At 33.7% G+C, this 13,625-nt stretch overlaps 1 protein-coding gene across 1 annotated transcript in view; it reads right to left on the bottom strand.

The window, feature by feature from the left end:
- LOC145239829 (Golgi-associated PDZ and coiled-coil motif-containing protein-like) overlaps positions 1-13,625 on the bottom strand; it is a 460,043-nt gene that overhangs the window by 316,603 nt on the left and 129,815 nt on the right. The window contains exon 2 of the mRNA XM_080103366.1: positions 3,418-3,593. Within this exon, the coding sequence (XP_079959492.1) occupies positions 3,418-3,593 (176 nt within the window). The remainder of the gene's footprint in view (positions 1-3,417; positions 3,594-13,625) is intronic.

The raw sequence follows: 13,625 nt of genomic DNA, 5'->3' as shown, positions 1-13,625 counted from the left end.
TGTAAGATCAACTTCCATACTCGACTCGTGTAACAAAGCTTTAAAACACATTACATCAATCGGCAGATTCAAACTGTCGATCGTCAGTGTATTTAGTTCTGAGGAAGTTCTGAACCGTGTGTAGATTTGAGTGACAAGTAGGAGTAATTGAGAATGGTCTGAAACACTGTACTATTACCCTGGCAAATCACTTGGACATTTTAATTAAAGAATTTAATTTGGAAACATGTTCGTATTGAAGTGCTGTCATTGACAGACGAGTATTAGAAAGAATAGTATAAAAGGGCCAAAAAGATGAGGAGAATCTTCTCAGCTGGTGGTTAAGGAAAAAATGATAAGTGATGTTTAAGAATAAAATATCTGTGAAATCTAATTTATAAAAATCACTATTTCTTTCTGTCTCCATATTTTCAAACTCTATCTCTTCTGAAACTGAAAGTCGCAGAGCCATGCTAGGGGCCACAAATGATTGGATTATTTATGGACCATTCTTTTATGGGTCTTTAGACGGTTAAAAGTTTTTAAGTGGTCAAAAATAGGTAAAATTTGAAAAAATCGTTATACATTTTGTAAATTCATCTTAGTTTATTTTTAATTTTACGCGTGTTACGTCGGTACAGTGGTAACGTCACCAGCTTTGAATGCTACAGTTTTCGTTTCGGTTTCGATTCTAGCTGATGGTACCTAAATACTTTTTTTTTTTTTTACTTTTGAAATCACGACTCTATAATAATATATATGAAATCTGGACGAATTAGAATATCATATTTAAGTGTATTTTTTGACTGGGCAAAGCCCCCCCCCCCGCTAGTTCATTATAAAGGGGAAATATATTAAAAAATGCATAAAGAAATGCAAAAAGCGCAAATATTCAATAATTTTTTCCTAAACATGATTGATTTAGGTGTCAAAGTTTTTTAACTGAAGATTGATAAGTAAAATATTTTTAAAATGATTGGTGCATGTACATAAGCTTCAATAATGTACTTGGTAAATTGCTTAACTATTGAACTTATAACAAATGATGGAATATATATTCTAGGCAACAGGGTGATTAATGTGGACACGTTATATGTAATAGATGGCAGCAACAGCTGTACAAAGCCAACGTATGCAAATGACCGGGCCGTGTGTGATATGACGTCACAGTGAAAAAGAAAAAAAAAAGATTATTAAAAAATGGTCCTAAAAAAACAGAAATAGACGTGTACACCCATGACCAGAGAGTGACAGGGAAAGATGTGCCGTAAAAATGGTTGGACAAAGACAAAGTATCACATGTTTGATGTGGCAGAGTCTTGTAAAGTACATTTGAGTAGGAGAAGATTTTTGAACAAGAGACAAGGCGTTATTCTAGAATGTACCTGTAAATAAATGTCTGTTGTTTCAACTGAAAAAAAATGAGTCGAATTGTTTCCTTGTTTTTGTTTCTTTACAATCGTCTGCATGTCCCGAGTGTTGGCATGTAACATGTAATGACTACGTTACATATATATTATTTCTAAATTTTACTATTGTTGCATATATATTATTTGTAAATTTTACTACGCTACATATATATTATTTCTAAATTTTACTATGTTACATATATATTATTTGTAAATTTTACTATGTTACATATATATTATTTCTAAATTTTATTGTTACATATATATTATTTGTAAATTTTACTATCTTACATATATATTATTTGTAAATTTTACTATTGTTACATATATATTCTTTGTAAACTTTACTATGTTACATATATATTATTTGTAAATTTTACTATGTTACATATATATTATTTGTAAATTTTACTATGTTACATATATATTATTTGCAAATTTTACTATGTTACATATATATTATTTGTAAATTTTACTATCTTACATATATATTATTTGTAAATTTTACTATTGTTACATATATATTCTTTGTAAACTTTACTATGTTATATATATATTATTTGTAAATTTTACTATGTTACATATATATTATTTGTAAATTTTACTATGTTACATATATATTATTTGTAAATTTTACAATATAAGGGTAGCATATTACATTGAAACTGTATCAAAATCTCCCAAAAAAGAAACTAAAAATTAAAATTTAAAACTAAAGCTATAGTATTTCATATACTTCTCCTGGAACCGGTATTCTAATATACCAGTAGATTATTGTTTTCGACAGGTTAAGTAACCAACTGAAATGTTACGAGGTTAATACAAAAATGCTCAATACCGAAGTAGAGCTGGGTATACCATTTATTTGTTTTTACATAAGCAATAATTCAATCCTGGGCAACGTTGGGGCTTCCTGCTAGTAAGTCATAAAGTGACAATTACTTTAAGTCTAGGAATTTTTGGAGATTTCTACAAATTGTGTACGTTTTCGAAGAAAATGAAGCTGAAGCGGAAATAGTTAAGTATTTAGAAAGAAATAAGAATAAATGCAGTATATTACTTCTTTGCTTAAAATAAAGTCAACAAAGAACGACAACTTGTGACGAATCAGTAGAGTGAGGTAGAGCCGTAGAGATTGGCAGTTTGAAAAAAAAAAAAAAAAAAAAAGAATTAAGAGGAGTCAAAATCTCTAATTCTCTCAGCAGTCACCTTCTGCCAGATCAAAAATTGAATGGGCCAAGATCACAGTGTAATATCTGTTCTGATGCTACACTTCACCATTTCTGTCCACAGACGGTGGAGAAGAAATCTTTCATGACTGAGACAATTTTTATTTTTGTTTATATCCAAAGTGCCCCTTTTTGGGGTGCTGGATTTTCCCCACATCAAAAACCGTCTTTATGTCTAACTCTGCCCTCGTGGGGAGGCAAGTAAATAGGAACATAATACTTTTCAACACTCACACATGTTCAAACTGCCATCCTTGAATGTCGCTTAAGCAACCCACTGTAGTTGTCTTATTCGTTTTATCATCTCTGCAACTTCCTGTAGTCAAACTTCTTTCTAGTTGTATATCCTTTTCGTTTCATAAAGGTAACTATTAGTGTGTAAAGGGATAAGGGTTGATGGAGCAATGGTCCAGAGATCCAAAATGAAGGGGGAGATAAGGCATTCCGATCATATTCATGTTCCTTTTCTCAAAAGACTTATTCTTGAGTCTTTAAGGTATACAAGCAAGAAGTTGGCCCCAAGCATCACCAGACCTCTGTATGGCACTGCAGGCAAGCTAAACCTTTCTATTATATTTGAGTGGTTTCCGTGTTTTTAGGCACCTGCCAGTTGATATTCTCCAACTTGCACAGGTGGCATCTCTGTTTTACTGCAGCCACTTGGATGTAATACCCTATTTATCTCAGCCTCAATGCAATCATTAGGATTTATCCCTATGACGGATATTCAACATAGTTACGATTAAAGAAGGAGAATGAGATAAGATAAAAGATTGAATTCTGATAAGATTTGCACTTACCTGCCTGCCAGTTCTTTGTCAAGGTACTTGGCTGCAAGCCTGGCACCATATACCTCGCTTTGCAGAGCCAGGATATACTGACGCAACTCTTGATTTTCTCTTTTCATCAGTTTCACCTCAGCTTCGACCCGAGATGCGTTCATCACTTCTTCAGTGCGTTTTGTCATTTCTTCCTCCTGGAATGGAAAAAATAAAAGAATTAAAAAAAAAAACAAAAAAAAAACGTTGTGAAATAAAGGGAAAAATAACAACTAAAGCAATTTTAACCCATCGGGTAGGAGTAGTTTAAAATAACCGTTTATTTAAGAGAATTGTAAATTAGATAGTGCCAATATCAGAAGCAGTGTAGTCCATCGCAAATATATGCCAACTGTTCCTACACCGTGTTGCTTAGGAGTAAAAGAAAAAATGGCCGACTTGCATGTGGAAAAATAGAAATTAATTTTAATTTTCTAATATAATTATATTGTGAAATAAAACTTTTTCCTCCACTTTTACCAACATTTAGAATTTAACCGTCTTTGGATCTTCCACTCGTCATTAATTTGAACATCCATTCACGTGAAATCATTTTTCATTGTTCCCCCCTCCTTCCCTCTGCTTTTCACCGATTTTCATTGTTATGCTAGTATGATCTACTCTATATTTGCGGTTTCACTAAATACTTTACAAGCAAAATCTCATTCTGCAATTTGCTAACTCTGATGAGGAAAGTATTTCTTTCGAAACTCCATGAATTAAGGACAATCCATTTTATTTGTGTCCTTTCCGAAAAGTAAATATGTTTTAAAACTTGTTAAAGTTTTTTCAACATATTTTATTAAATTCTTTATATATATATATATATATATATATATATATATATATATATATATATATATTTGAAGAACTCAAGGAGAAAGAACTCTGTACAATTGCACACAATGACTTCTCCTTTACATGTTTACTGAGTAAGAAACAATGTCCACATTTTAACAATTTTCATAACCGGAATAAGTATTTTCAAGCAAAAATCCAAGTGAAATAAAATATATTTCTGCTAATAATGTAGTGTAAGAAAAAGACGAAAAAAATAGATTCATCAGAATCAAGTCAGGTAGATTATGATTTAGGTCTAACTTTGGAAATCCGACAAGATAACTGCATATGATAAGAGTTTATAATTTCTCTTTAATATGTCTTCACTAGCAGTTTTCTCAGCCAGAAAAAAAAGCATTTCCAAGAAAAGAGTGTTATAAGAAAAAAAAAACATGAAAAATTAGGCTAGTCTGAATCAAGTAACAATATGTCAAACGGATTGCTATTTGTGTCTAAAATCAAAAACTATTTTTAAATGGTAGATTTTAGATAATAATCTATTTCAAACGAATTAATTGATCCTTTCAAACTAAACTATGAGGTTATGTATTTCACGTATTTGAGAAAGACCTAAATAATTATCATACTTTCTGAGAAAAGTAAAATTCTGGTTTAGCCATATATAGAGAGTCCAATCAACACAATGATACATATCATAAAATGATTATCCAATACTAGTATGATGAACATAGATATAAAGAGTCCAAATAACGCCATGAAGAATATCATAAAACTAGCAGGACCTGTTGCCTGGTGGAAGCATGCCCCTCTCATGTTAAGAACAGCTTTCGGAATGGTCACCCTATTTTAGTAGTGTGGGTGACTGTCAAAATATTTGCCACAAATTTAACTTTGATAGTCGCTGTCAAGATCCCCACTTACAAATACTATGAACCAAGAAAGAAGTTAGGGGGTGGCAGTGTCAGTCGGATATAATTAGATTTGATCTTCGCCCGTGCATAATAATCTGGTGCGCAATGATATAAAGTGCATAATACAGGCTTTATATAGGGAAAACAACTTGTATCCTGCAAATATAAATCAGATGTTCTTAATCGGCATAGCGGAAAAACTATAAAAGTCGTCATTTTAAAAGAAAGTGTGTAGGTGCATCTAAGGTAAAAATTTCCCAATCTTTTTTTGATTGTGAATATATATGCTCTATAATCAATCAGCCCCCCCTTAAAACAGTAAAGTACTGTTGTTGTTGTTGTTGTTGTTGTTGCTGCTGCTGGCCAAACCCCCAAGCTCCTCATGATAAGAAGGGCTTTCAGAACGGACACCTCCAACTTCTTCATATTAAAAACAGCTTTCGGAACAGACCCCCCCCCAACCTCCTCTAGTCACCCGCAACATCCCCATATTAAGAACGGCTCTCGGAATAGAAACCCCATCTTGTGAGTGGAAAGAGATTCATTCAAATTTTCATGTCATAATGTAGGACGCTGCGCACAAACACCCCCCCTCCCCAAAGTTTGTCCCATTTACTAAGATTCATTCATTTAGTCATGTCTTAATTTTGGACGCTAAAAGCAAACATTAAAAAGAGAAGTTCATCTAGTGATTCGTTCATTTAGTCATGTAAAAATTTTGGACGCTAATAAACAACATTAAAAAAGTGAAGTTTGTCATTTACTAAGATTTGTTCATTTAGGCATCATAATTTTGGACGCTAAAACAACATTTAAAAAGTGAAGTTCGTCTCGTTTAGTAAAATTTGTTCATTTAGTCATCTCATAATTTTGGACGCTAAAAACAAACATTAGAAAAGTCATTCATTTGTTTTTGTAGGCTTTTCAACATAGACAAAATCTAAATTTGCACGATTGTCTTGCTCCAGTTAAAACTAGACTGAAAAGCTGCCAAGCAACTCATGATATCAATGAACTACTATTGAACGTCTGGTACAATGGTGGTTCAAGAAATTTTACAATGGTGACAAGAGCTTCAAAGATGAAAACAGTCATGGCCAGCTGACTGCGGTTGATAACGAACATTTAAAAGCTTTAATTGAAGCTGATCCTCACAAAACCACATGAGAAGTTGCTGTTGAACTCAAGGTCGACTACTCAACAGTCGTTCGCCATTTAAAGCAAATAGGAAAGTCAAAAAAGTTGGATAAATGGGTGTCGCATGAATTGAACGATAATAAAAAAAATCGTCGTTTTGAGGTGGTTTCTATGCTCCATCTGTGCAAGGAAAACGATTCATTTCTTGAGTGAATTGTGACATGTGATGAGAAGTGGATCTACTACGACAACCAGCGACATTCATTGGTTGGATGCTGGAGAAGCTCCATAACACTTCCTGAAGCCAAAATGGCACCAAAAAAAGGTTACGCCGACTGCTTGGTGGTGTGCAAACAATTCTCCTTCATGACAACGCTCATCTGCATGTTACTCAACTGACCCTGCAGAAGCTGAACGAATTGAACTACAAGACTGTCTCATCCACCATATTCATCGGACCTCTCATTCACCGATTATCACTTTTTCAAGCGTCTCAACAACTTCCTGCACAAAAAAGCTTCAAAAACCGAGATGATGTCGAATTAACTTTCAATTACTTCATTGCTTCCAGAAATCTGGATGTATATGCTAATGGGATAAATAAACTTGTTTCTCGTTAGCAAAAAATATGTTGATTCTAATGGTTCTTTTTTCGATTAATAAAGTTTATTATGAAAGGAATTATGATCTGTTGAAGTAGAACGTCAAAAAACGACATTATTTTTGCACCAATCTAATAATTAAAATCATAATGCACAGTGAACGAGGTATAAAAAAATGACTAAGTTCAGCATTGCCCCCCTCCAACATTAGCCCTAAAAGTCCCCAGGGGACGTCAAATCCTGGTGAAAATGAACAAACGGTGCAATTTTAGGCCTTATCATATGTGAATTTGAGTTCTGCAAAAAAAGAAATCACTAAGTCCATCATTTACTCCCCGTCCCATTTAGCCCTAAAAGTCCCCAAGGCCTTAACATATTTAAATTTGAGTTCAGCACCATGCAAAACTGCTAAATAGACATACACAGAAAATTTTGGACAAATACGGTAAAATAGTCCCAAAAATGGATTGTTTTTATTGGCCCTAAAAGAACCCCTGGGGCACACCGAAGAGTTATCGCAAAGTATAGACAAACAAAATTATATAGAAATCAGTTAGTTACAACTTTTCAGAAAGTTTTATAAAATCTAAGGAATCAATTTTTTTTTAATAAGCACAAAAGTGTCAATTTTAGCCATTTTAATCTTAATTAAAAAAATTCCAAGATGTAGTTATTGAGAAAAGTGCGGACAGACGAATGGACGGACAGACATGGGTGAATTTACAGGTCCATCCTCCTTTTGTCGGGGGGGGGGGGACCAATAAATGATTTTATGCTTAAAATTCTTAATAAATTTCACATATTTATTGTTTTTCTTCTTTTTCTTCTTTTCGCATGAATCATCATTATTAGTTTAACGACCATTTTACATAATGGCGTGTGTTTGACTGCTGCCAGAAATTTACTTCTAAACTAACTTACCTCTTAAAGTCCTTATTCATCTCTCTTTTTGTCAAGCCCATCCTTATCATTTCCTCTCATCTCTTACTTGGCCTTCCCTGTCAGCTGAGCCTGCTACATCATCTGTTCTACATCTACTAACCTAAGATATTTCATCTATTCTTTGAATGTGACCATACCATCGAAGTCTCCTACTTTGTACACATCTTCCTATATTGCTCAGATTTACATGTTAAGCTGTTTTTATTCAATCTGCTTGATTCTGTTGGTTGGCATTCGTTTCTGTGATTGTTTCACTTGGAAACTTATCTTTAGTTTGTTCACAGAATTGATAGCTTCCGGTTCATGTCTTAACAAAAACTTAATAAGAAATTAACGATTTATTAGATTAAAAGCAGTCGCACAACTTCAGAATATATGTTATTCAGCACATCTTGCAGTCATGCTCAACCTGTCTGCCTACTTATAATTCCTGACTTTCGTATTTGAATATTTTGTTAAGATGTGATGAAAGTATATTTGAGTGGTAAAGTCATTGAAGTTGTTCAAAAGTCTTGTTATCCAAGTGATATGATTGGAGCACAAGAAGTTGCAAATGCTAATGTGATTTCAAGAGTCAGGAGTGGATTGTGTAAGCTCAAGGAACTTTTGCTATTATTAACAAGCAGAACATTACCACAGTTGACCAAAGGAAGAGTCTGTCAGGCATGAGTATGCAGTGTAATGATGTATAGAAGTAAATCCTAACCACTGAGGGTTGAGGACATGCCTTGCATGGAGAGAAATAATATGAGAATGATATAATAATTGTGTAATGTGAGTCTTAAACACAGACTTAGATCAGATGACCTCAGAGAAAGATTAAATCTGGACAGGATAGGGAGATGTGTGCAAAAGCAGAGACATTGATTGTATAGTCACATTGGAAGAAGGAAAAAAATAGAAGGAAGTGATAAGAATAGACTTGAGAGAAAGAGGGATGAATAAAAACCTGACCAGAGGTAGGTTGGTTTGCAAATAAATTTTTACAACTCGTCTAATGCATACCAGCATGAAAAACGGATGTTAAAAAGAATAATGATGATGGGATTATGGTGATGGTGGTGATTATGATGCTGATGATTGTGACGATGATGATGGTGATGATGAATGTGATAATGGTGACGATGGTGATGATGATAATGGTGGTGATGATGATGTTGATGATGATGATGGTGATAGTGATGATAATGATGGTGACGATGATGATGATGATGATGATGGTGATGACGATGATGATGATGATGATGATGATGATGATGGTGGTGGTGGTGGTGGTGGTGGTGGTGGTGGTGGTGGTGATAATATTTCATTGTGATTTCTTGGATTTTTTTTTCACAGCTGGGAAATGTGACCCCTGGGGATTCACAGATCGAGAAAAGATATGTGAACCAATTATGCTAAAGACGTAATGCTGGCGTATCGTTAAAAGAAGATACTTTTGATAGAAATGTAATAGAATCTCTTTCTTTGCTTATTCAGGTGATTTTCTGTTGTTGATCATGATTGATCATGCTGGGGGGTTTATTTGCAAAAATGTATCGTGATGCTATCATCTTGAAAATGCACTTCTTTCGCACTTGACACGCAATTTCTTATCACGAGACTGCTTCACGAAGTTACCTTCAAATCCAGTGCCAATAAATACTTGCTATAAAGTGTATTCATATTTTATTCATTCCATTCAGGGTTTTCAACCATTTCATAATATTCTTCATTCAATTGACAATACATCCATCTAATTAACCTTTATCCTCGAGAATCTTTGAGTCTTCACAAGTGGTGACTCATTAGTAAATAATAAAAATGTACAAAAGTGCTGAGGGAAAACATGATTGGCCTATTTAATATTTAAATACAATAACTAGGACGCGTAAAAATTTTTTTTTTTTTTTTTTACATAAGAGTCACCTCTTATGAAGGCCCGGAGGTCACTCGAGGAAAAGGGTTATTGAGTGTAGAGTAGTCGATGGGACAATATCATAGTAAAAAAAAAATTAGTAAAAAAAAAAAGTCAGAATACCAAAGTTGATTGGCCAAATAAAGAATTTCATAGATAAGGACGGTCGTGTGCTTCTAGACACAATAAGTGCCCTGTTTGATGTCAGTGCGGGAACTGTACTAATTTAAATATGCAAGTGGTAACTTATCATGTTTTTAAGTAATGGTTAGACGCTGAGTTTGATCAGTACTAAAATGGTTGATCATTTTGTAATACTAGGTGCTGTATGTGCTCTGAAGCAGGACAAGGATGAGCACTACCAGTTTGTCTTTGCCCAAGACATGCTGCATGAAAATACTGTAGCGCCTACAAGATCCCCGTAGAGGGTTTGTATTCATCTATCTATCTATCTACCTATCTATCTACCTACCTACTAATCTATCTATCTATCTATCTATCTAATATAAGTAATGTTTGCATGTAAATCAAAACAGCAGTATCTAAATCCAGAAACGGTGCTCACTACCTCTGAACTGTTTCACCCAGGTGGAGTTGGCAAACCTGCTGAGAAAACCCAGCATGAATGCCTTAAGCAATGCTTCAGGGACTTCCTGAATTTCCTCTCCTTTTAAAGTAACATTCTATCAAAATTGATGTGTACTAAAGGGTTGTAAGAGCCCACATATACCAAATTGTTGGTGGTGGGGTGGATTGCATGATCCCTATCACAACACCGTCTTCCTCTCAGATGTCTAATAACTTTTTTTATGTAATTTTCTTCTATTATCTTATTCAACAACAAAGAAGCTTAAAAGGTGTAACATGTCAGCGGAGTACACTATTTACATACGTTTTAGTTTTTTTGTTTTTGTTTTTCGCTTTACATTGTAACTTCTAATTGTCATATAACGTACTAAGAACTCTCTGAACTAGTAGCCTTATAATAGACTAGGACAAGTCAAAACGTTGAGGTCATTCGGTGCAAAAAACAAACAAACAAAAAACAACAGATAAGAATCAAGGGCAGGGAGTGTATTCAAGAGACGAAAGGAAAAAGAGAAAACAATTAGAACTGTTTTTTTTTTTTTGTGCCCTTGAAGAAATCATACCTGTCTCTCTTTATTTCTCCTAAGTATTACCACGGATCAGTAAAGATAAACTATAAAAAGTCAAAAGAATTAAATAAGTGGCACTTCTGCATTTTAGTTTTTCAGAACATTTTTTTGTTGCTTTCATATTTAAAGAGTTCCACCCGGGACAAGGGACGACAATCACGCATTTTATTGAAGTTTTGCAAAACTCTTTCGTAAATCAAAACAAATACAAGGGTCGTTCCAAAAGTAAAGCCTTCTATATTTTTACTCAAAAATTAAAGGACCTACGGTACCATTAAAATATTTTGCTACATAGTCACCACCATTCTCAATGCACTTTTACAAGAATTCAATTAGGTATCTCTACTTCTGACGCATATCCATGACCGGTTGCTTTCTCAGAATCTCACACAGTTAATATTTACAACAGAGAGATGAAACTTTCAGCTAACAAATGCATAAGTCATCATTATAATAATACAATTTGCAATATATATATAATAATCATTATAATATATATATAATATATATATATATAATAATCATTATAATAATCATTATAATAATACAATTTGCAATCCCTTCTGATTCACTCGGGCGGAATAAAAAATAGGAGGTATTACTTATGGAACGCGTCTCCCACATTAAAAAGTAAAGCAGTAAAACAAGAGCAAAAAATGGAACATTTATCGAATGAAATGAATTTTGCTTAAACCAACACTTTCTTTTACAATTTCGAAACAAATTAAAACAGTCAGGGATATTTTTTTTAAATTTAGATATTCATTAAAAACAGTAAATTTGGAATATTTTGAAATGTAGGAAAATAGCACTTGTTCTAAAAAAATTATTTTTTCATTTAATTTGATAAATGTTCCTGTAATTAGTGTTTTATGCTGTCACTGCGTTAGTTTAGTGTATCTATTTTGATTTACCAATAATTTTTGTGATTGTCCTCTCTTGTCCCAAGTGGAACTCTTAAAAATAAAGACAAAAAAATTGTCCTAAAATCTTAAAAGGCAGAAGTGCCACATAAGTGTATTTACATATCCTTTCACTCCAAAAAGAAACGAACAAAAATGAGAAATTTGTAAACCATAATAAAATGTAAGAACCCATGATAAATCTAATACACTCAAAACGATAATGCTATTATTTTTATTATTTATTTATTTTTTAATTTTTGGAATTCTTTGAGACGAGGCTTCATAATTTGTGCATTCATTCTTCAGGGCCTTTGGCGCAGTGGATAGAGCCGTTGAATCTCTACGGTTCCAGGTGCGCATTTTCTGAAGATAGCAGTTTCAATCCTACTCAAAGCAGTTCAGAGGTTTATTTGGCCAAAACGTGGTGAGACAACAAATATGGACGGCATTAATTACTGGGGGATAAATTACAAGACTCAGCATTCCTATTTCGTCGCAGTTAATCACCTGAAGAAGGCAGAGGTTGAGTTGGCCGAAACATGGTGAAACAACAGTCCACAAAAAGAATGAATGCACAATAATGCTACTTCAAACTTATGAGTATTCGTGTAAAGTTGTCTTGTGATGCCCTGGTGATGTGGGGGACAAGCTTTTTGATTATATTCCCTCAAGAATCTTGTGTCCTATTACTGAGAAACATGGGAAAGATAGATTGAATATGATTGAATTTTCTCCTTCTCTAATTTGGAAGCCCGAGATCACCACACTCTCCTCCTCCCCTCCCTTTACCCGCATGCCCCTTACTGTCAAAAATGCTATTTTAGCCAGAACCGCTATTAGTGACCAAAGCAACTCATAGAGATGTTTGGATATGTCTAAAGATGAAATTTGTTCAACGCTATTATTATTATTATTATTTTTTTTTTTTTCTTGCATGTTCGCAATGTTAAATATGTGCAAGAAAAAAGCGTTCTACTATTTGGAGCTTTGGCGGAAGGATGAAAAGTGAACTTCTCTTCAGTTGCTGTTGTACTTCTTCATGGCGTATTTATAAATGTCTGTATGGCTTCCATGTTGGACCATTCAAATCTGGAAATAATCTAACGTCTATATTTGAATGATCAGAAGTTGGCAGTTGAGATAATAGATAAGAACCCCCACCTCTACTCTACTCCCGCCCCTCCCCCAAAATGCAGGTGAGCAGTAAGTGATGAAAGGCGGTAAATGATTATATTAGTACAGTTACATAAGATTACAAACATGTGTTTCTCTTGGTTATCATTATCATATATATATATATATATATATATATATATATATATGATAATGATAACCCAACGTTGCCCGAGATTGAATAATGATCAACGAATGTTTCACACTCCCATATTTTTATTGTCATCGAAATCGGTGAAATCGCCCATTTTTAAATCAACTTGATTGATTACCTACTCTAGTTGGGGACCCATCGCGGTGCACCAGTAGGAAACTTCACATGCCTCCCCGCAGTAGTGTACAATGCACTGTAGAGAACCTACTGTTGATTTTATAAAATCATTTTTTTTTTATATATATAATGGCTTGAATTTAAGTTTAAAATGCAAAAGTAAAGTATCATGCTTAAATTATGCTTTAAACAGAAACATTTATTTCGAACGCGCCTCTGTCATATCAAAGAATCTACTGTGATTTTATGTCAGGCGTTTTAGCGTGTGTGATAATAAAACTTCTCAAATGCGCTTGTGATGTTAGGCTATTTAACGTGTTAATTCTGGTTAAAATCGCCTCAGATTATTTCGATTACCTATTATGAATATTTATCAAAGACATTCCGATACAAA

The sequence above is a fragment of the Euprymna scolopes genome, chromosome 19 (genome assembly GCF_053919585.1).
Source record: "Euprymna scolopes isolate OS-2025 chromosome 19, ASM5391958v1, whole genome shotgun sequence".
NCBI classification, from domain to species: Eukaryota; Metazoa; Mollusca; class Cephalopoda; order Sepiida; family Sepiolidae; genus Euprymna; species Euprymna scolopes.
This window is presented reverse-complemented; position numbering and strand designations above follow the sequence as displayed.